This window comes from Sturnira hondurensis, unplaced genomic scaffold (assembly GCF_014824575.4).
Source record: "Sturnira hondurensis isolate 20B ecotype Veracruz unplaced genomic scaffold, ASM1482457v3 Scaffold0024822, whole genome shotgun sequence".
NCBI classification, from domain to species: domain Eukaryota; kingdom Metazoa; phylum Chordata; class Mammalia; order Chiroptera; family Phyllostomidae; genus Sturnira; species Sturnira hondurensis.
In genome coordinates this window covers 847,687-870,964 of record NW_028097453.1, presented here as the reverse complement: position 1 = coordinate 870,964, position 23,278 = coordinate 847,687, and the positions used below count along the sequence as shown (strand labels likewise).

General features: G+C 39.6%; 1 protein-coding gene and 1 pseudogene across 3 annotated transcripts; one reads left to right on the top strand and one right to left on the bottom strand.

The window, feature by feature from the left end:
• Nucleotides 1-348: 348 nt before the first annotated feature.
• On the bottom strand, nucleotides 349-1,439 carry LOC118981920 (glyceraldehyde-3-phosphate dehydrogenase-like; annotated as a pseudogene).
• Nucleotides 1,440-7,702: 6,263 nt separating this feature from the next.
• LRIF1 (ligand dependent nuclear receptor interacting factor 1) lies at nucleotides 7,703-22,699 on the top strand. 3 transcript variants are annotated; one of them, XM_037038809.1, is made up of 5 exons: nucleotides 7,703-8,264; nucleotides 12,020-12,115; nucleotides 17,024-18,515; nucleotides 19,680-19,943; nucleotides 21,142-22,699. In XM_037038809.1, the coding sequence occupies exons 2-5, from the start codon at nucleotides 12,084-12,086 to the stop codon at nucleotides 21,574-21,576; spliced, it is 2,223 nt and encodes a 740-aa protein (XP_036894704.1). In that variant the 5' UTR covers nucleotides 7,703-8,264; nucleotides 12,020-12,083; the 3' UTR covers nucleotides 21,577-22,699. The 3 variants fall into 3 exon arrangements, with proteins under 3 accessions (XP_036894704.1, XP_036894702.1, XP_036894705.1); XM_037038807.1 differs by lacking the exon at nucleotides 12,020-12,115 and having other exon boundaries at nucleotides 7,705-8,264; XM_037038810.1 differs by lacking the exons at nucleotides 12,020-12,115; nucleotides 17,024-18,515 and having other exon boundaries at nucleotides 7,921-8,264.
• Nucleotides 22,700-23,278: the final 579 nt, after the last annotated feature.

Here is a 23,278-nt window from a genome sequence, read left to right as displayed (position 1 = left end):
CCTCTAAATCACTAATTTAATCCTCTGCTTCATCTAACCTTTTGTTGAGTGCTTCCAGTGTAATCTTCATTTCAGATATTATATTCATTTCTCCTTCTTCTTCTTCTTCTTCTTCTTCTTCTTCTTCTTCTTCTTCTTCTTCTTCTCCTTCTCCTTCTCCTTCTCCTTCTCCTTCTCCTTCTCCCTCTCCTTCTTCTTTTGGCTAGGTACAGTGAACTTCATTGATGGTGCATGACAAAGTAGGACTCCCTAAGCCCTTCCCCTCTTCAGGGGGTCAAGGATGGGAAATGGAGGTCAGAAGATTCTTAGAGTTGGGGAATCAATTTGGGGCAAGTACTCCCCAGAGGCTTAGGGCTTCTTTTCCTGTCTCTGGGGCTGGTGGTCTAGGGGGCTTTTACCCTTGAAGGCCATGTGGACCATAAGGTCCACCACCTTATTGCTGTTGCTAACAAGGTGGTGGACCTTATTTTATACCAGGAAATTCATTTTCATACCAGGAAATGAACTTGACAAAGTGGTCATTGAGGGCAGTGCCAATCCTGGCATTGAAGTTGGAGGAGTGGGTGTAACTTAAAGTTTAAGTTAAACTCCTGATGACCAGGAGACAACCTGGTCATCAGTATAGCTCAGGATGCCCTTGAGGGGGCTTTCTTGTACCTGCTTCACTACCTTCTTGATGTCATCATATTTGGCAGCCTTCTCTAGACAGCAGGTCAGATCCACAACCAACACATTGGGGGTGGGGACATAGAAGCCCATGCCAGTGAGCCTCCCATTCAGCTCAGGGGTGACCTTGCCCACAGTCTTGGCAGTGTCAGTAGAAGCAGGGATGATGTTCTGGGAAGCCCTTCAGCCATCAGGCCACAGCTTCCCAGAGGGGCCATCCAGGGTCTTCTAGGTGGCAGTGATGGCAAGGACTGTGGTCATGAGTCCCTCTATGATGCCAAAGTTGCCATGAATGACTTTGGCCAAGGGGCCCAAGCAGTTGGTGATGCAGGTGGCATTGCTGACAATTTTCATGGAGTTGTCATACTTGTCATGGTTCACACCCATCACAAACATGGGGGCATCTGCAGTAGGGGCAGAGATGATGACCTTCTTGGCTTCCCTCTTCAAGTGAGCCCCAGCCTTCTCCATAGTAGTGAAGACACCAGTGGACTCCACAACACATTCAGCACCAGCATCACTGCATTTAATGTCAGGATCTCACTCCTAGAAGATGGAGATGGACTTTCCATAATGGCAAGTTTCCCATTCTCAGCCTTGACTGTGCCTTTGAACTTGTTGTGAGTAGAATCATGCTGGAACATGTAGACCATGTAGTTGAGGTCAATGAAAGTATCATTGATGGCAACAACACTCACTTTGCCAGAGTAAAAAGCAGCCCTAGTGACCAGGTGCCCAATACGGCCAAATCCAGTCACTCCGACCCTTCCCATCATATCTCATGGTCGAGGCTGTCTGCTGAACAGGAGGAACAGAGAGCCTATTGTATTAATTTCTGACTGGTCTTTTTTGAATGGCTTCTATGTCCTTTTTAATGCTCACTAGCTCTATGTTTGATTATCCATTTTTATGCATTCCCCCCCCCAAGGTCCTTGAGCATTCCTATAACCATTGTTTTAAGCTCTGCATCTGGTATTTGGGTTGCTCCTGTTTTATTTATTTATTTTTTCTGGGGATTTCTCTATTTCTTTCTTTCTTTCTTTTTTATAGATTTTATTTATTTAGAGAATGGAAGGGAGGGGAAAAGAGAGGCAAACATCAATGTGTGGTCGCTTCTTGTGCGCCTCCTCCTGGGGACCTGGCCCACAACTTAGGCATGTACCCTGGCTGGGAATTGAACCAGGAACTCTTTGATTCACAGGCTGATGCTCAACCACTGAACCACACCAGTTGGGCTCTTTTTCTTTCATTTGGGACATATTCCTTTGTCTCCCCATTTTTCTCTGTGTATTAGGTAGATCTGCTATGAGTCCCAAACATGTAATGATGGCTTTATGATGTAGATGTCTTGTTGGGATTAGTGGCACAATCTTCTAGATCACCTGAGCTCAGTGCTCTGGGAGTGCTTCTTGTGGGTTATGTGCACCCTCCTGTTGTAGTTGAGTTTTGAATGCTATTGGCCCTCTCATGGGTAGAGTTAACCCTTCAGGCAGGCTGATTGTAAAGGTAAATCTCAATCACCATGTATGAATGCTATGCAGGGGCTGCCTCCAAAGCCAGAGTTGTTACCAGCAGGGTCTGGTGGCTGTCAGAATTACCCTTTGGGGGAAAGGGAATTCTGTGTGGGTAGTCGGGTTGAGTGCCACTTGTGTCGGTAGCCGGGTTGAGTTCTGGTGTGGTCTGAAGCCCAGTATGGGTTGTGTTGGTTTTGGTTCCACTTGGGTGAGGTTCAGGTACAGGTCAATGTCAGATGTGTGTAAACAGCCACAGGCTACCTGTCTGGAGCTACCACACTATTCACTGTTTGTGGCTGCATGGACTGAGCCCGGGTGTATGTGCAAGAGGCCAATCTGTGTATAAGGGTTTGGCTTTCTCCAACTTAAAGCTGTAGGAAGATCTATAAAAGTCGAGCACTCCCTGAAGTCCACCTGCCTGTTGGCTACTCTGCCTCCATGGCTGAGGTTGCCTGGCCTTCCGAAGAAAGATTGCAGAGTGGGTCCAGGCCGGCAGCAACTCACAGACCCTTCCACAGGTCATGAACTTGGTAGGGTGGAGCAACTGACGTTGAGAGGTCTGGGCTAGCACATACAGTCTCTGCCACAGTCTTTAATTCTAGCTCCCGCAGGAGGAGCGTGCTGCAGGTTTGTGTTGGATGCAGCCAGCCATCCCCTCTGCAGGAGCAAGCCCAGCGGGACAGAGACACTGTGATTGGGGGTATGGATCAAAAATTTTCCCATTGGGGGATGTATCAGATGAGCCCACAATAGGGGGACAAGCACTTTTTCCTGGTCTTGGACAATAGCTTCCATGGGACACACACTCCAAATGTCCCAGCTGTGAGAAGCCCTCCCTTTTCCCACACCAGAACTGAGCTCAGCAAGGCCAGGCCACCTGGGCTTGGGAGGGCAGATGTGAGCAGTCTGTAGGGGGTGGGGGTGGGCACTTATTCCCCTTCCTGGGACAGCTTGGACTGAGCTCACTGGGTAGATAGGAGTGGCCCCTTTGTGATGTAGCCACACAACCCAGCACCACCCATCTGATTCCTGGACAAAAGCCTCCCCAGGAGATAGTGGACCAAAACTACCACCTCTGCATGGCACTCATCACCCTGCACAACTGAACTCAGCAGGGAGGGACTGCAGAGTGGTGGGCCAGGCCAAGTGATTCAGCAGGTGGGGAGCCTTTAGCTGTGAGCTCGGGTAGGGAAGAATGGTCCCCTTCCGAAAGCTATGCAATTCAATTGTCTTCTGAGTCTCCACCAAGAGCTTTTCCAGAAAGAGAGCACACAAAAGCTCCCTGCTGGGTGCCACCAGCAGACGCCTTTGCAGGACCATAGAATGGTGTCACCAGTAGCTTGAGGACCCAGCAGTGCACTCCTCATGTTGATGCTGTAACAATAGGAGTGCTCTACCCTGGGAAGGTGGTGTCTGGGTCTCTAGCAGTCTCTTTCTCTCCCCGGTGGACTGAATCCCCACTGATTTTCACCACCAGATGCTACATGGGTGCCTCTTCTAATCTCTGTTCATATCACGGCTGGGTTGGGGGTTTCTGTCTGAAGTTGAGACCCCACAAGGAGGAGGGCGCTTTGCAGCCGAGATATCATTCATATCTTTCCAGCTTCTCACCTGCTGCACATGTCTCCTCCCTTCTTACCAGTCTCTATGTGGCTTTTGTAAATCCTTTGTTAAAATATTTCAGTTTGGTTAGCCTTCAGTTGGTTATTCAGGTTGATTGCTGCATAATTTAGCTGTAAATCTGTTTTGGTGCGGGGAGCAGGTGAGTGTAGCGTCCACCTACCCTGCAGCTATCTTGGAAACCCAGTTGTATTTTCATTTTGGCTATTACATGGAATTGTATATTTAGTGTGTTTTTTATTATTTTGCAATTCTTTTTTTAAATTTAATTTTATTTATTTATCTTAGAGGGGAAGGAAAGGAGAGAGAGAGAGAGAGAGAGAGAGAGAGAGAGAGAGAGAGAAATATCAATGTATGGTTGCCTCTCATGAGTCCCCTGCTGGGAACTGGCCTGCAACCCAGGCATGTGCCCTGACTGGGAATTGAACCGCAATCGTGTGGTTTGCAGGCCCGCATTCAATCCACTGAGCCACACCAGCCAGGGCTATTTTGCAATTCTTTATATACCCAATGTGTCAACTCCTCTGGAGTTGGGTCTACTACTATTTCTAAACTCCATTTCTAAACTCCTTCAGTAACTGATTTTGGCACAGCACATTCATTCGAATCTCAATGTGGCTTCATATCACGGCTGGCTAGGTAGCCATCCAGGAATCAAAGGTTCATCATTCCTCCTCCTACCCCCTTGTATCATTTCTCTTCAAAAACAACAGTGTTTCATGAGCCAGGGCCATTCTAGCACATTTCGCTTCTCTGACACCAACTAAACTAGGTTCAGAGACCCCATTCCAATGTGTGTGTGGACACTTCCTGCCATCAGCAAGCAATTCTTGGACACCAGTTTTTTTCAACACTTCTTGAATTTATGCTTAACACATCTGTTTTTAACCTTCTTACCTCTTGACAAATTTAAGTCACTTAATTTATATTATGATATCTTTAATCCCAAAGTAGTTTAGCAATAGGTTATTTAGCTTCTAAAAATTTTAAAGCTATTCTTTATTAAATGATCTACTTTAACAAATTTATAGTTGGAAAACAGTCTGTATAGTATTTATCCTTTGGAATATTAGAGCTACGGCTAATATATGGTTTATTTTTATACACATTCTGCATATGTTTTAAAAGAATCTGAACTAATGAGTGGAGTTATTTGCATATGTAATAGTTTGATCTGGCTTATTGTATTATTTGGAAATTTGACAGCTATGCTTATTTTTGTCCACTTCCACTATTAATTTCTCAGAGCTGTGAGGGTGAAATCATGTACAGTTGTTGATTTATTAATCTACTCACTTCTGTCAGTTGTTACCTTGTCTTTTAGCTAACAAGATGTGTTTTATTATGCTCTCATTTCTTTTTTTAAATTTTTATTTTTTTATTTATAAAGATAGAAAGGCTATGGAGGAGAAAGGCTGAAGATTGGGGCAGATTGTAGGTTTTTAAAAACCTCACCCAAGGATATGTTCATTGGTTTGAGGGAGAGAGAAAGACAGACAGACAGACAGACAGACATTGGTTGCCTCCTATATGCATCTCTACTGAGGATAAACCTAAAGAAGTTTATTACCATTATTAAAGGAGTTTACTACCAGGAGTTTATTACCAAACCTAAAAGAGCTTATTACCAGTATTGCAAGAGATGTTAAAGGGCCTGCTTTAAGAAGAAAAAAGAAATGGTGGGGGCGGGGGCACAGGTATAAAGAAAAAGTGGCAATAAATAAGTACCTATCAATAATAACCTTAAAGGTAAATGATTAAATGCTCCAATCAAAAGACACAACCCATATACACACTCTCAACCTAGGTATGTGCCCTGACCAGGGATTGAACCTGCAACCTTTTGGTGTATGGGATGATTCTCCAACCAACTGAGCCACCCCCACAGGGCTCTGATTTCTTTTGTGGTCTCACTCTTATCTTTAATAGTGCTGTCATGTTATTCTCTGTGCTTTGATTTCTTCATCTGTATGTAATAAGTAATTTTTATAGTTAAGAATAAATGAATTAATATTCATAAAGCACTTAGAATATTACATGGCACATGGTATAAGTATTACTTAGTATGTAATGGGTAGAGGTGGTAATCGAAGCCATGGGTATGGCTGAAATCACTTGATAAAATAAGACAGTTGAAAATAGAATCAAGGACTGAGATTTAAGGAACTTCCTTATTTAATGGCTGAGGATAAGCCTTCAAAAGAGACTGAGGAGTAGACAAAAAAAAAAAAAGGAGAGGAATAACCAAGAAAGTATATCATCAATGGCATCAAAAATGAATAGAAAATTTTTGAAGATTTTATTTTTTAGACAGGAAAGGGAGAAAAATATTGATTGGCTGCCTCTGGGAGGCCCCCTAGTGGGAACCTGGCCTGCAACCCAGGTATGTGCCATGACCAGGCATGGAAACTGGCGACCTCTCTGTTCCTGCAGTCCAGTGCTCAACCCACTGAGCCACACTAGCCATGGATGGATGAATAAACAGGGCTGTTGAGGAGAGATCTGAATGAATGTGAGATAAACAATTGCAACCGCTTAACGAGTAGTTTAATGAGCACAGCGGATACTGCGATGCCTCTCCTTGACCTCCCCCTTGAGGAATGAAGGTCTTACTCTGCCATTTGCTGGAGTGCGGCCAGCAGACTCGCTTCAGTTATCAGCCTCTTTGAGTAGTTGCCTTGGCTGAAGAGATGCTGTGTGCTTAAGGTTCTACAGCCTTCCTTGGCAAAACCTGCATCCCCACTGGGGAAAACTTTGAAAGTTCACCTCAGTTTTAGAAATAGGCCAAGGCATTGTTAAAACTTCTCTCTGCTCCAGATTCTGATCCCTAGTAAACATCTTTTATACAAAAGTCCATTGCAAAAGTTTGCTTCCTGGGGAACCCAATCTGAGACAATGAGTTTCATTCATAGGAAGTGGTGAAGGACATGAGAAGCCAGACTGCGAAAGAAATAAACGATGAGAAAAAATGGAACAAAAATGGGTAACTTGTAACTTAGCTTTCCCGGATAGGAAGATGATCAAAACCAAAACAGCATTAAGAGCGCACCGCCCCCCACCCCCACTTTGGTACAAAAGATATTTGACTGAAGGATAAATGCCAATTACATATACAGGATTCTGTATCATTGATATTAACCTTTAACAAGGAATGCTCATTAAGGAGTTAGGGTAACGGGCAACCAGCATTTTTAAAAGATCGCCATAAACTTCGCAACTGGCTTTCGCCTAAACTTAGTGTCAGTTTACAATGGGTACTGTCTGTACCTAGTAAGCTGGGTCTTTAAACCGCTAGTGCCACAACTTCCTTCTAGCTCCTGCTGAACTACAACTTCCACTCTTTAAGTCAGAGAATGAATCCGTTTCTTGGGTAAGTGATGGCAAGAACTGAATGGCAGGAATCATGAAACTCCTGAAAAACTTTTCTCTGGCAATACAAATAAAGACGCACCAAAATACCAACCAACGCCCCCCTCACGCCCCCAAAAACCCACAACTACATGGGAAATGAAACTTCTAGAGAATGAATAAATTAACTATATGACAAAAATAATAATTTTGATCAAGGCATGAGCGTCGGTTAGAGAAAGAAGTTAAGTCTAGACGCAAAGTTTCAGGGAAAGAGGAAATAATCGAGAAGTCCCCAGAAAGTAGCAACAATTCGGCGCTGGCTGCAGGTAGGCGTCTAAAATATCCTCACGCCACCAGAGAATGCCACTTGCCCCAGCCCTCTGGCTTCTGGCCGGGAAGGAAAAACTATCCCAGCGCCGAACACAAAAGCAGAAAATTTACAATTGACCCCGGAAACATTTTATTTTGCGTAGGTCACTGGAGAAGTTTCTTTGGCGATTTTATTCCTTGATCCGGAAGAAGAGATAGCAAACCTCACTTGTGATTGGATTGCGTCATAAAGGCGGGGCTTTAGCGAGCCAGTCACCTTGACAACCGGACGTGACGCTCCCCGAAGCCCCGGGCTGAGCTTTGCTAGGGCTAGCGACTACGGTGGGCGCGGCCTTCACCGAGGACCCAGCACTGCTGGGGGCGGTGCCATTAAGGCCACGCCTCCCGCGCCCACACTCCGAGGCTCCGGAGCGACGTCGTAAGCTTGGCGGGGGCGGGGCTGGGGGGCGGAGACTCGGGCGGTTTCTCTCAGAGCTTTGGGCCGGGCCAGCGCGGTCGGCGGTGTCCCATTTTTCCGGTTTCTGGGGGCTGCGCCGGTTGCCTCCGAAGCTTGGAGTTAACGCCCTCTGGAGAGCTCGCTAGCGCCCTCCTTTAGAGTTCCACCGGGGCAACTTCAACCCAACATTTCCTCGCTCCGATTCTCGCCTCTTGGAGGACCCCGGTCCCACACTCTCCACTTTCTTGGATGCGCTGACCCTTCCCCCTCCCCTCTAAAATGTCCAATAACCTGCAGGGAGTCTTCTTGAAAGCCGCCGAGGAAAAGTCAGGCGACGCCTCGCACTGGTAAGTACAGGTTTCCGATCTCCTCCGACACACCCGCCCCTCGCCCGTCTCTAAGCAGGATGCCGAGGCGGCCGTCGTTTCCTGTCACTCCGCAAGTCAGAGGCGTCTGCGCCCCGCCGGGCCAGCCGCTCCGGGGGCGGTGCCCGTCGCTTTGGCAGTTAGAGCCCTTAGAGCGCGTCCCTCTCGGAAACGTAAAAGCTCAGAGCCTAACGCAGCCGGCCTCTGCCCTGGCCCAGCGTCTCCAATTTCATAGGCGGACCGAATAGATCTCCACGGGAGAGGAAATCCAACATGGCCGACGCTCTTGTGCGAGCAAAACCTTCTGGAAGGTTCTCGCGCCCTCGCGGGGAAAACAAGCAGTGATCCGCGCGGAGTAGCAAGTACAACCCAACCCAGCCCAGGTGGCGCTGGACCTTCCGTGGAAATAGCCGTGCCTTAGGAGTGAGGAGAGGAGGTGTCTTTGTGGCATTGATGAGAGTTTATGAATTTAGAAGCGGAAAACTTGTTCTAGAATAAGGGAACCGCTTATTTTTAAAGGTTCAAAGAACAGCTTTCTATGGAGAGAAAGAAAAGTGAAAAAAAACACATTTTCACGTAAAAGCAATCGTTTGGAACAGCGTATTTGAGGCAGGGGTGGTGCGAATGCCGTCTCTAACTGGTTATCGCTGTAAAAGAACTTTGGTTGGTATGGGGAGATTCCACCATTAAAGACGTAACTTGTAAATTTAGAAAATTGCTTATCACTAACTCAGTAGCCCCCTTTTTTTTGAAGCTTCTGTTAATCGACAAATGAAACGGGAATACTCTCCAGTAGCGTGTTTTAAGTTGTGGGTAGTGGATGTATTATAAATGGTGAGAAAAACGTTAATGGGTCTCTGCAGAAGGAAAATGAAGAAGAACACGTGGAAGTTAAGATGTAAAATTCGTGGAAGAGGATTCACGAAGAAAATCAAACTGCCGAGGTTTAATTCTAGCTTCGTGAGGCTAAGCACCTCAGTTTGCATCCTGTAAATAAGGCTACCTAGAGATACTTTAAAGATTAAAACAGTGAATATACATAAAGTAATTAAGAAAAATAGAAAAGCACTATTAAAACGTTGTTGTTATTGTGAGGCTAACTCTTTACGAATTGTGGCCCCCAGAGTAGGTTTTCCTTCGTTATAAGTAGCTTCAAAACCTAAATAAAATAAGGACTTTAAAAAAGCATGCATGATATTCTAAAATGGGATGGTCATGAAACGAGGTGAGCGGAAACAATATGATATTGAAGAACTGCCAAGAAAACTACTCTGGTTAATAGCATCAAAAGAGCCCGCTTTTGTGTGTGTATGTTGCTCGTTCGATTATTTTTGGTGGAAATTGGGGGAAGAGGCAGAGATAGTGGACTTTGTGGATATGCAAAAGTAGGATTACTTTTTAATGACTGTTTATTTCTTCTGCCTTGTTTTACTACCTGAATATTGATGATACCTGACTTACCCTAACTTAATTTGTTTCAGGATTGCATTTGTTTCAACTATTGGAAGTAAGATGGAATAAGAAATATACATTTTTATTTATTGTGTAGTTTGACTCGTTTATCCAGTTTCTAACCCTTTGGCTATCTATATTTGGCATTTTAAAAAACATTACTATTTGAATTATGTTTTTATTACATTCATAAGTAATTTGGAGTTATTATTAACGCATTGATTTATGCATTTTTCATCATCTCCCAATTCATTTATTTCTTCAAACCACGTACTTTGGTTATTGGTTACATAATAGATTCTGTTCTGTTTTGTAAGTAACGATCTGCATGATGTCCAAATAGAATTTCGTAAGTCTTTGTTGGAAATTAGTTTTCTTATTTTTCTGATATTTTTGATGGTACTAAATCATTTTTTATAAACTTAAAAATACTATTTTAAGTTTTAAAATACTATTTAAAAAAACTTAAAAATATAAACTATATATTTTTTGCTTTCTATAACAAAATATTATATATTTTTTGTTTTGAATTTCGAGTTAGTTTTCCTCAAAAAAATTTTTAGTTTGATACAGAAAGTTTATTGTTTCAAATATCGCTAATTTATCAGTGCATAAATTACAAAACTCAAATTTAATATTACAATGCAAAGAAAAAATCTGGAGGTATTTGTGATTGTAGGTATTAAGTTTATTTAGATTCGCTTTTTATTGGCAAAGAGCAAAGCAGGAATCAGAATGGTATAGTGGAAAGAAGGTAAGCTGAGTACTTACGGAGACCTAGGTTTATATACTGGTTTACCACTTACTATCAGTATAGTTCCAACATTTGCTTATAAAAGCATTCATTGAGTACCCGCTCTGTGAGAAACTGCCCTAATTGGAAAGACCAACTAAAGAATAGGATATGGGCCATGCCATGAAGACTGTTACAGTCTAGAGGGGAGGTGACATGTTACATTTTTAATAGCAGTGTACACAGGATGCTCTGAAGGCATAGAGAAGAGGAATCACAGGAAAGGTTTTTGGAGCAGCTGAGTTGAGGAATGTAAGTATCAGCTGTCCAATTAAAGATGAATGCAGGCTATGCCCGGGCAAAGAGATTGGTAAAATAAAGAACCAGTATGGCTTATTGCTAACAAATGGTATTTATTGTTTGATTCTACACTACAAGCAGGATAGACAGCACATAAGATTTTGGTTTGCCCTGCTAAAGAGGTTAGACTTGATCTCTTAGACATCAAGATTTAAGAAAAGGACTGTCATTCATGGTCACCTATGCGTTTTAGGTAACTGATGGCAGTATGGATTTGGGGGTGAGGGATCAGGCATATAAAGATTCGATTTCGCACCCTGGCTCATTTGGCTTAGTGGATTGAGTGCTGGCCTTCGAACCAGAGGATGGCCAGTTCAATTCCCAGTCAGGGCCGGTGCCTGGGTTGCAGGCCAGATCCCCAGTAGGGGGGGTGCGAGAACCACACATTGGCACATTGACACATTGATGTTTCTCTCCCTCTCTTTCTCCCTCCCTTTCCCTCTCTGAAAATATATAAAAGTTTAAAAAAAGATTCTATTTCAGTTGTCCTTTCAGAGATGATTAGAACTTGAACTACCTGATATAAAGTAAAGGTTGAATTCAAAGAAATATAGAAGGGAAAATAGGCAGACTGGGTCAGCGAATGGCATAAAGAAAAGAGGATCAGCCCTGATAGTGTGGACCAGTTGGAGCATGGTCTTATATCTGGAAGTTTCCTGGTTTGATTTCCAATCAGGGCACATACCTAGGTTGCCTGGATCCCTGGTTCCCCGCCTTACAGGAAGCAACCAGTTGATGTTGTTTATTTCTCTTCCTCTATCTCTAAAAAGCCACGAAAAAATGTCCTTGGGTGAGGATTAAGAAAAAAGAAAAGGGGATCAATTATGACACCAATTTTCTGGATAGATAGTGGTAAATTAAGATGAGGAACACACTAAGAAAGCCATCTGAAAGATATTTGAATCTGAAACTGAGGCTCAGAGCTGAAAATAGTGACTTGTGAGTCATCAGCCTAGAAGCATTATGATAAAAGCCTACGATAATATATCACAATAGTAGGAATTAGGATGTTATGTGATTGTTAGTTGGCTTTCATCCACCCACAACCTTTTGTTCTTAAAAATGAGTAGTTAAATGTTCCATTGTCCGTTTGGTGTGGGTGAAATTTTATACAGTGTAGATATTATGTTTACTTTTGGTGTGTGAGTGAGTGTGTCAGGCTAACTGACTCTATTTTTCATTAATCTCTCAGTTTATGCAATTGAATTTTTTGGACCCTGGTATGTTGGGGTATGCTAAAGTAAACAAGAAAATGGATGGGATTGCCCAAGAGAGCATATAATTCTGAGTAAGTTATTTAATGTTACTAAACATCTACTTTCTCAGCTATAAAATAGGAATGGCAATACCCGACTGCTGGGCTGTTTATTATTAGGATTAGATTATTGACAAATATTTATAAAAACATTTATTATGTATATAATATAGTATATATTATATGGTATATTTAATGTTATATGCTTTATATATTGTGTAACCTACATAATTATGTGATGTTAAATCAGATAGTAAATGGAAAAAGGTCTAGCAGCTGAAAAATATATTTTGCAAAAATCTACAAAATGTTCATAAGCTTGCAAAATTTTTATTGTTCCATTTCTAATGTGTGCATGCTTCACATCGATATTAGATGGTAAAAAAGTCAGTTGTATAATATTATACCTATGTTTAATATTCCCTTTATTAAAATTCTTACACTTTTTTATTAAAGTTTTCACATTTTTAAGACTACCTGATAAATTCACTTATTCTTGGACACCAACTGTATATTTTATTGAAAAATGATTACTAGCATATATGGTTGCTTATCATAATCCCAGCCAGTTCCTTCATTTACTTCTCACAGCACGCCTATTGTCCCCATTTTACAAATGGAGAAATAGAATTTCAAAGAGGTTAAGTAAATTTACCAAAGTCAGCTAATAATTAGAAGAGCCAAGATTAAAATAGATATATTTCTGTTTTCTCTTTTAAAGTCTTAAACTGTATTTTTCTAATGTAGTTATTCAGTTCAAACCCTAGATGGTTTAAGGTAATTAGCACGTTGATGGTACTTTTTAGGTGACCAATCCAGAGCGTGGGATGCAGAATCTGATTCTAGTTTCAGTTCTGACATTAGCTAGCAGAATAAGATCTTTAAGAAGATAGAATCAAACCCTGGCTGGTGTAGCTCAGTGGATTGAGCACGGATCTTTGAACCACGGGATTGTGGTTCGATTCCCAGTCAGGGCACATGCCTGGGTTGTGGGCCTGGTTAGAGGCAGCTGATTAATGTTTCTCTCCCTCTCTTTCTACCCCCCCCCCCAAAATTAAATAAAAATTTTCTTGAAAAACAGAATGTTTATATAGGGTTTTTATTCCTTAAACGGAAAGTCTTACAGATCGGGGGGGAAAAGTATATCGATTGAAGTGGTATGAACTTTATCCTGATTGATCATCTCTCTCTTTTAGCATTCTGCATTTTAGTTTTATTCTTAGAACTCATCCATTTGTTACTAGGAAATCATGGATTTTTTTTATCATAGCTTGTAGAATTCAAGTCAGCTAACATTGTCTGCAATGCGCCAGTTGCTATATTAGGTGTCGAGGATGTAGATATGAATGGGATAATCTGCTTTTAAGGAAGTTACGGTCTCTGGTAGATTATGTGAATCTCTACTGATGCACTGGCATAGACGAAGCTGTATTTTCCTTTCATTTTTGGAGGGGATTGGAGGAGAAGAGAGGGGGATAAAAATCAATTATTAGATTTGAAAACATTTTCTTAGGTCATCTTATTTTTGCACAAAGACTTTTGAATCTTTCTGATTCTCCTCAGATCACTCCCTGTTTTTGCTCTTACTCTTAGAAGGTAATGTCATGTCCTTTTTCATAGAGAAAATAAAAGCCATTACTTTAGACTTACCTGAACCTGCTGACACCAAAGCTATAAACTTACCTGCAAATGCACCTGGCCTCTCTCCTAGTTCCAATGGAAGGAGATGTTTCTCCTTTCATTTAAGGTTCCTTCCCTCCAGCCTGTCTTCTGGTTTATATTTTCTACCTCCTTATCAAACCTGACACTTATTTTTCCCACTTCTTTTATTACCAGTCTCTCTTTCTTGATGACTCCCTTGAGCCTTTACACATGTTCTGCTTCATCTAAGCTTTAAAGAAAGAGAAGGACTTCTTTGACCCCATTTTTAGCCTCCAGCTAACTGCTTGCCAGTATTTTTCATCCCCTTTACAGTCAAAGTTCCTAAGAGAGCTGTCTGTACTTGCTATCTTCATATCCTTTCTTCAGATTCACCCCTCAGCAACTTGTCTCACCACCAGACTGCTCTTTTAAAGCCACCAATGACACATGCTGTCTGTCCCAGTGTACATTTTTAATCTGTAGCCTATTTGACCTCAGAAACTTGTAAGAGAATCGCCCAATTTTCTTGAAACTGACTCTTCTTTTTTTGGCTTCTGTTACGTCAAAATTTCTTGTTTTCTTTTTGCTCAAATAAAATGGGAAGCTGCTGAAACATTTTGAGCAGGGAAGGGCATGCCAATTTGAAGAGGAGAGGATATGACTGAAGAAAGACCAGTTACGAAGCTGCTATAACAGTCTAAGCTAGAGATGGTGTATGCTTGGACTGGAGTGAAGACAGTTTGAAAAGAACAGATTAAGGGAGATATAGGAGATGATAACGGCACAATTTTGTTATTGCAAATGATCATAAGGAAGCAGGAATTAATTGTTTTTTGACATAGACATCTGAGATAAATGGATCCCATTTACCAAAGCAGAGGAAACACTGGAAAAGGCCATGTTGAGTTTTGGGCATTTTTGAGATTGTAAATGGAAATGTCTTGAGAGATTTGGATACATAAGGCTGAATCTTAAAAGAGCTGAGGTATAAATAGTTGAATTGTTGACATATAAATGGTAATTTAATTGAAGTCATGCATACAAAAGAAGTCATCTAAGGAAAGCTTACAGAGTAGAAAGAGAAGAATTCAGTCTAAGCTTTGGTGAATTTCAACATTTAAAGATTGTTTGAAGTACTGTGAGTTGGCAAAGAAGAGGGAGTCACTACAGAGGCAGGAGAGGGTCGTATCTAGGAAGTCTGGGGAAGAGAATGTTTTAAGGAAAGGTGCAGCAGACATCTTTGTACTCATCCGAGTATATCATTTATCTCACTTAGTTATTTGATTTTAGGGATTGTGGGTTGAACTAGATTGTAGGCAAACAAACATGTACTGTGAAGAGCCAGACAGTAAATATTTTAGGCTTTGCAGACTGTATGATCTCTGCTGTGACTACTCAGCTCTGCTGTTGTAGCATGAAAGCAGCCATATACAGTACATGAAAAAATGAGTTCAACTGTGCACTAATAAAACTTTATGTATACTGAAATTTGAGTCTAATAATTTTCACATCACACAATATTTAAAATATAAAAACCATTCCTAGCTTGTGGACTGCACAAAAACAGGGAGGAGACCAGATTTGGTCCACAGGCTGTACTTTACTGACCCTTTCCCCATTACTGCACCTGGTACCTGAACCATAACAGACACTAAGTTCTGATTCAGTTTGTATGTGCTTTTTTGGGGGGTGGGGAGGTGATGAAGTGGGCTTTCCTCTTCAAGCTCTGAAAGCAAGAATTCATACTTTTCTTTATGTTCATGCTTCCTGTTAGACGTTAACTATTCATTTAATAAAAGTAAATATAACACATTGAACCAATATCAAGTGTCCAGAAGGCTGTTATAAATATTTATAAGGTGTAGTTATATTCTTTTGGGTTGCAGAAGGATAAGACTGAATTCCAGTGTGCCCTAGGATGGATAGAATTTTTAGCTTTGATTTTTATTAGTATCTGAGGTTTAAAAAAACACCTATATGCTGTAAAACACATGAGATTCTAATTTTTTTTGTGGTTAAAATTTTTTCTTCATTTGCCCTTAGTCATATAAGGGCATACTGGTATTATACAACATGTACTCTGCACTCACGTTGCTAGGATTGAGCATGAGAGACAGTACAAACAAGTAAACAGAATTATTACGTGGTGATAACTCGTGATATATACTATGAAGGAAATAAACAGGTTTAGTATTTTGGACTATGAAGGAGGGGAAAGGATAGTTAAGGTGGTCAGATACTTGGGAAGTATCATTTATGGTGAGTTATGTGAGTGGGAGAGGAGTACCTAGGTAGAGAACTAGCGTATGTGGGCCTTAAGTCCCATGAGGTCTTGGTATTTTTCAGGAACAGAAAGGCAGATTTAGGTATAAATAATTTCAGGTGTCTACATTCAAGAACTCTACAAATAATTGATTGTGCAGATATTAGTGTGGAATTTTTTTAAAATGAGACAATCTGTACTAATAGCTCCTAAGTATCCAGATCAAAATTGGCTAGATGAAAAAAATAATTTCTAGAAAATTAACAGTAATTACTGACTTTCAGTGTGTTCCACATTCATTGAAAATCATTCAGCTGAAATCACATTGCAGTATCAAATTGACAGGCAATCGGAACTAGTGTGCGTAATTGCCGTACCGAGGGCTATTTAGCACCAAACTTCGCATGTGCTGTGACAATCAATAAATTGAAGAAAATGGTTCCTACATGAGTAACTCAGTTGAGTCTCAAAAAATATGGCACGCTAAGTTTTCACCGCAAGAGATGCCTTAGCAAAAGCAGAATGGCTAACACTGGAACTCGTGAGTCATTGTCAGTGGGAAGAACACAACAGATTGGTGGGGGTGGTGGGCAGGGAGTATGAGGGAAGTAGAATAAGCACAGTAGAGGTGAAATGAGAATCTTGCTCAGTAAAAGTAAAAGGAGGAGGACAAGAGGCCAGAATTCAAGGAAAAGGAGGAGGGAGGATGCTAATAGTTTAAGAGGAGCATATTCCAGTAGACATAATTTTATGCAGGGTGAAACACTGGAAAAGTACTTACAGTTTTAGCTATAAATGTTTCTCTCTCATACCTATTGCCTAACAATGTGAGATATAAAAGCTGAGCATATTTTTATTATTTTTTCTGTTTCTTCACAGTCTTTGTTTTGTAACATTTCACTTTGAAAAATCAAAGTGACAAACAATATACTTTTATTATATTTTATATATATTTAAAGTATTTGCAAACATTTGCTTTTAAATAAAATGAATGTACCATGTAGTACGTTGTATTTATTTACTCATGTTCTTTTAAGTGTTTCAGGCTGCATGTACCAAGTAGTTCAGACGGTTGGCTCGGATGGAAAAAATCTTCTGCAATTACTTCCAATTCCTAATTTCTCTGGAAATCTTATACCACTAGTTCAATCTTCAGTTATGTCTGATGCTTTGAAAGGGAATACAGGAAGCCCAGTTCAAGTTACTTTTCAGACTCAGATTTCCAGCTCTTCCACAAGTGCATCATCACCTCAATTGCCCATTTTTCAGCCAGCCAGTTCTTCAAACTATTTATTTACAAGAACAGTAGACACAGCAGAAAAAGTTAGAGTCACTTCTGTGAGAACTGAAAATTTTACCTCACCAGTTTCCAAAGTTCAGAGTCATGGTGTGAAAATTGATGGACTCACCATGCAAAGATTGGCTGTTTCTTCCTCCTCCAAACAAAATGATTCATCTTACATTTTAGTAAGTCCTCAGAGTCTTCCAATGACTGTGAAGTCTCCAGTTTTGCCTTCTGGGCATCATTTACAAATTCCAGCCCATGCTGAAGTGAAATCTGTACCAGCGTCATCATTGCCTCCTTCAGTTCAGCAAAAGATACTTGCAGCTGCAACCACAAGCACCTCAGGAACAGTTGAGGCCTCCCAAATACCATCTGTTATTTACGTATCTCCTGTAAAAACAGTGAAAAATGTAGTTACCAAGAACTTTCAACACATTTATCCAAAACCTGTTACAGAAATAGCAAGGCCAGTGATACTAAATACCACACAAATTCCAGTGAATGTTGCTAAAGAGACACAATTAAAAGGTGGTCAGCATGCTCAAGCTACTCCAGTGAAATGGATTTTTCAAGAAAATCGACAGCCTTGTACTCCATCTCTTGTTCCTGTTAAGTCGTCAAATAATGTGGCTTCACAGATTTTAAAAAGTTTTGTAGAAAAGAAAAATCTGGGAGATAATACTATAAATGTGCCACCATTGAGTACCATCAGCCATAGTGGGACACAGTCCAAAAGTATGCCTATTAAGGATAATGCTTTGGTTATGTTTAATGGGAAAATCTATCTGTTGGCTATAAAGGGGACAGATGTTTTGCCATCACAAATTGATCAACAGAATTCTGTTTCTCCTGATATTCCACCAAGAAAAGATGTATCACAAATAGTGAGTTCAAGTCCAGTCACAGAAATATCCAGAGAGGTGGTAAATTTTGTTTTGGCTAAAAATAAATCTTCCCAGATGGAGACAAAATCACTTTCAAATAACCAGCTTGCTTCCATGGCCAATCTAAGGGCAGAGAAGAATAAAAAAGTGGAGACAACATCTCTTTCTATCCTAAACCCACATAAACTGAACCCATCCATAAACTACTTAAAACAGAGTAAGACTTTATTCATAAAGGCAGACTTTCCACATGCCCCCCCAAAAGAAAATATCATCCACAGCCTAGAGAAAATAAATTCCTCTGTTGATGCAACAAGTATCACTTCACAACAGTGTGTTATCAGAGATCAAGAACCAAAGGTAATTTTCCCATGTCAGGGTGTTCTTTTTTCTGTGTAGAATTTTTTTTCTTTTTAATTCTCAAAGTTATCTATAGTACCTTTCTCCCCTCCTCTCCCATACTCCATCACACATACCATGCACACATGAATACTTAATTAAGTCAAAGCTTTTATCTGAAGGAAGTGTTTGAAGAGGAGTTAATTGAGAGAGTCAAAGCAGTATCTTTGTCTTGAATCATTTGGCATGCCAAATCTTTAAAACAGAAAGAATCACAGAGTAACAGGGGTTAGGGGAATTGGAGGAAGATAATGTGAATTAAAAGCATAGTAAAGTATTGTGTATGTGTATATACACATACATTTGCACCCATGTATACATATATGTTTAATAGCCTACTTTTAGTATATGAAGAGATCAATATTATGCATATGGGAGAGTCGGGGGGGTTTCGTTTGTTTTGTGGTGTATATAACTATCTGGCAATTTTTTTAGGTAGATGGTAGAAGGGGTTTGGACAGGGTCAATCAGTACCTTTCAAGTCATTTGTGGAAATAGTATTTATCAACATCTTTGATTGGATTTTTTTTTAGTAGACAAGTTTTCTTACCCTCCCACCCTCCACTTTTTTAGCCCTTCTGACTACTCGTTTAATTATCCAATGTATCCACATAGGAACCTTTCTGTTCTACTTAAGATATGTGTGTCTTTGCTAAATATTTGTACCTACCTTTTCCTTACTTAGAGGTCTCCTTAATAATGTTAGTGTTCATCCCCTTTCAGTACAGGACTTACTGAACTCCAGAGATACAAGGAGGTAAAATCTGATTATACCATTGGTTAAAGGCATGAGACTTTTTCAGAAGACTAAAATTCTTAATATCATATAGATAATTTTTAACTTGTTCTTAGTCCATATTCTTATTTTGGTTGTTTGAGAATTGAGTACCTGTTACCTTTCTAGTACACAAAAGTAAAGTAAATGAGGAATTGCATGGGAAAATTTAAGTGCCTTCAGTTCAGTTTTTTGAGTGTGGGTGGTAAGGCAAGGGTAATGCAAACCAACCATGTAGGACTTTAAAGCATGCTTTTGAAGTAAGGTGAGGTGATTCCTTAGTTGCCAGTCTGGTAAAATGGCTTAAGTAATGGGCAGTATTGTCTGTGTGTTTTCTTTTCCTAATCCAGATCCAGAATGAGATGGCATCAACATTAGAAAAAGTTACTCAAGAAAGAAATGATGAGAAAAATTCTCAAGGAAGAAGCAGTAAGGCGTATCTGAAGACTGATGCTGAGTTGAAAAAGCTATTTGGTCTCACTAAAGATCTGAGAGTATGCCTTACACGGATTACCAACCATTTGGGTACTGGAGAAGGTTTTGACTCCTTTGGGAGTTTGGCGAAGAGCGACAAAGAGACAAAGTTTACAGGGAAAGAGGAAGAGAGAAGACAGGTAATAGATTTTAGTATCTTCTTTGTAGGTACCCTAAAGAGACATCAATGCATTAATTTTCTTGTGTCTTTTTAAAAAATTACTGATTTTTTAGATAGAGAAACGTTGATTTGTTGTTTCACTTCTTTATGTATTCATTGGTTGATTCTTGTATGTGCCCTGTCAGGGGATGGAACCGGCAATCTTGAGGTATGGGGAGGACACACTAACCAACTGAATTACATGGCCACCACTAGTCTGACCTCTTAATATAATAGTATTCAACTGTGCATAAAATGTATTATGTATGTATTATGCCAAAATAATGTAAAAAAGGTAGTATATATGCATAGGTAAAAATGCATCCCTGGTTAATGATGGTGTTTTTATTTACCTACTGATTTTTTTTGTCATATAAATGGCTGTAGGTTTTTAATTGATTATACTACTTTGAAGAACCTATCTAAAATAATATGCCCTGGGTGGTGTGGGGTTATTTGGGGTTGGTTGGAACGTAGTTCCATAAACCAAAAGGTTTACAGGTTTGATCCCCAGTCCAGGTACATACAATCCTTTGTGCATACAGGAGGGAACCAATTGATATTTCTCTCCTTTCTTTTCTCTAAAAGCAATGAAAAAATGTCCTCGGGTGAGGATAAATAAAATAATCCAAGTAGGGAAAGTATAAGCATGCAGATGTTCACTGTAGTATTACCAACATCTTAAGAAATCTACATAGTCAATAATGATGAAAAGAAACATCTTGGTAACTTTGCCTACTGTCAGTCTACTTATGTCATTGTTATGTCATTTAATATCCTGATCACAGGTCAGTTGATCTTTCCCAATGAAAATCTTTAGTATGTGACTGTCATACTAAGGGAAAAATATTAAATCAGTTCTAATTCTCAGGTTCTTCACAAATGGCTGTTATATTTTGGTGGTACATCAGTACAGAGTCTAATACTTAAGCAGGAAAATGAATTAAGCAATTTATTCTCAGTGAAAATCATTAGACATTGCCTGTTTTTTTTTGTTGTTTGTGTGTGTGTGTGCATGCGGTAAATATTAATCTTTTGCTGTAGTTCTCAATGTATTTTGTTGAGTTGAATTTAATTGCTGAATATTTGTACCTGCAAACTTGTTAAATTTCAGAGCACACTCTATATGGCACTAATATTTTGTTTTTCTGTTGGAATTATGCTCAACATTGCAACAGGGTTTTGATAAGAAAAGAAAATCAAAAATTGTTAAGATGGATCACACAAAGAAGAGGAAAACTCAGAGTGCTTATTACAACCCAGCTGTAAATGGAGGAACTAATGTCACCGGTTCCCAACTTGGTTATATTCTACCAACTTCAGATGTATCGCACCATAACATTGTCACAAGCTTCAGTAAAACCAGGGAAGAAAAGAGAAGTGAAGTAAAACACTGTACACATGAGAACCAGGAGAAAGATGCTTTGAGTTTAAATGCAGATTTTGAACAAAGTTATTCCTTTAATAAAAATTACACTGAAGATATTTTTCCCATGACACCACCAGAGTTAGAAGAAACCATTCGAGATGAAAAAATACGAAGACTTAAGCAGATGCTGAGAGAGAAAGAAGCAGCCCTTGAAGAAATGCGCAAGAAGATGCACCAAAAATAAAATGTTGCTGTACTTAAAGATTTCAGTGAATTTGCTTTCTTTACCATATACTTTTGTGTTAACTATAGATGCGTTCTGAAAGTGTCTTTGAATATGAAATTTGTTTTTTCATCAGTTGATTAGAAAATGTTATTTAAGGAATGCAGAAAAAATTGATTCACATACCTCTCTGATCCAAATCTTTGGAATAATCTACATGGGATATCTAAATCTTCGTTTAACCTTTTTTTTTGGAGGGAAAGATAGTCTATTTTTTGTTATTTTTTATGAGAATTCCCCAAGTTTGAATATTTATGCATGATTTTTGTTATTGTTTGTATCCTTTTTTAAATTAAATTTTTTATTTTTATCCTCACCTGAGGGTATGTTTTTTTATTGATTTTAGAGAGGAAGGGAGAGAGCGATACACAAGAGAAGTATCAGTTGCTTCCAGTATGTGTCTGGTCCAGGGATGGAACTCATAGTTTAGATATATGCCCTGACCGGGATTGAACCTACAACCCTTTTGTGTATGGGATGATGCTCCAACCAGCTGAGCTACCTGGCCAGAGCTGTTGTTTATGTATTTAGCTAAATTGCTCAGGTATTATTCCAACAATAGATAATTATTATATACTATTGAAATTACATGGTCTAAGAGAGGAAGTCAGCTCTAAACTTAGCGTTGTTGCTGGGCTTGTATATATACTCAGTCTTTACCCATGAAGTGATATACCTTCTCACCATTGTAATTTTTTTTTAATTTCATGAAAAAAAGTATTAAACAGCATTATTTAAAAATTTAAACATTTCTAAAGACTGAGGGACGCTTGTTTTGTAACTTTTACATAATAGTTTCATATAATCCAAAATGACTTTTAGAATTCAGGCTATATGATGTAGTGTTTGCTTAATGTGATACCTTATACTATTTCTAGATAAATGCTTTTTTTATGACTATGGACATATGTGACTTGGACTGTGTGAAAAATAAATGTGAACAATGGCCACATTTAATACCTTTTAAAATGTGAAATGTGGTTTTTCTTAAAAGAGACAAACAGTTTTTTGTCTGGTTATGTTTGGTTTGGAGAGTTTAGAAGTGGTGGAGAGATAGGGATGAAGGGGAAGGAAGAAAAGGCTACTTTAAAAAATGATTTAAAAATCTCTGGAAGTAAGGTCAAATTAAACCTGTACATCAGCAACAAAATAGAAACCAGCAAGTACCAAGAAGTAGAGCAAATGCAAACTGATTATTAGCTTGATTCTACTGCCTTTCTTTTTTGTAATAGCTTTATTGAGATAATTCATGTATCATAAAATCACTCTTTTAAAGTATATGATTCAGTGGCTTTTATTATATTCATACTTGACAACACCAACATCTACTTTTAGAATATTTTTCATTACTCCCGCCCCAACCCTCATATGAATTAGCAGTCACTCCCCAGAACCTCCTTCCCGCAGCCTTACGATGACTAATATACTTTCTTGTCTCTGTAGCTTTGCATGTTGTGGACTTTCTTATGCATGGAATGAATTAGTCAAAGTATTTTGTTTAGTGACTGGTTTGTTTCTTTCACTTAGCTAATGTCAAGGTTCATCGTTAGATTGCTGAATACCATTGTTTGGATATATAGCACACTTCATTCATTCATGGACATTTGCATTACTTTTGGCTACGGGGGTATTACGTTGCTATCAATGTTTGGGTACAAGTTTT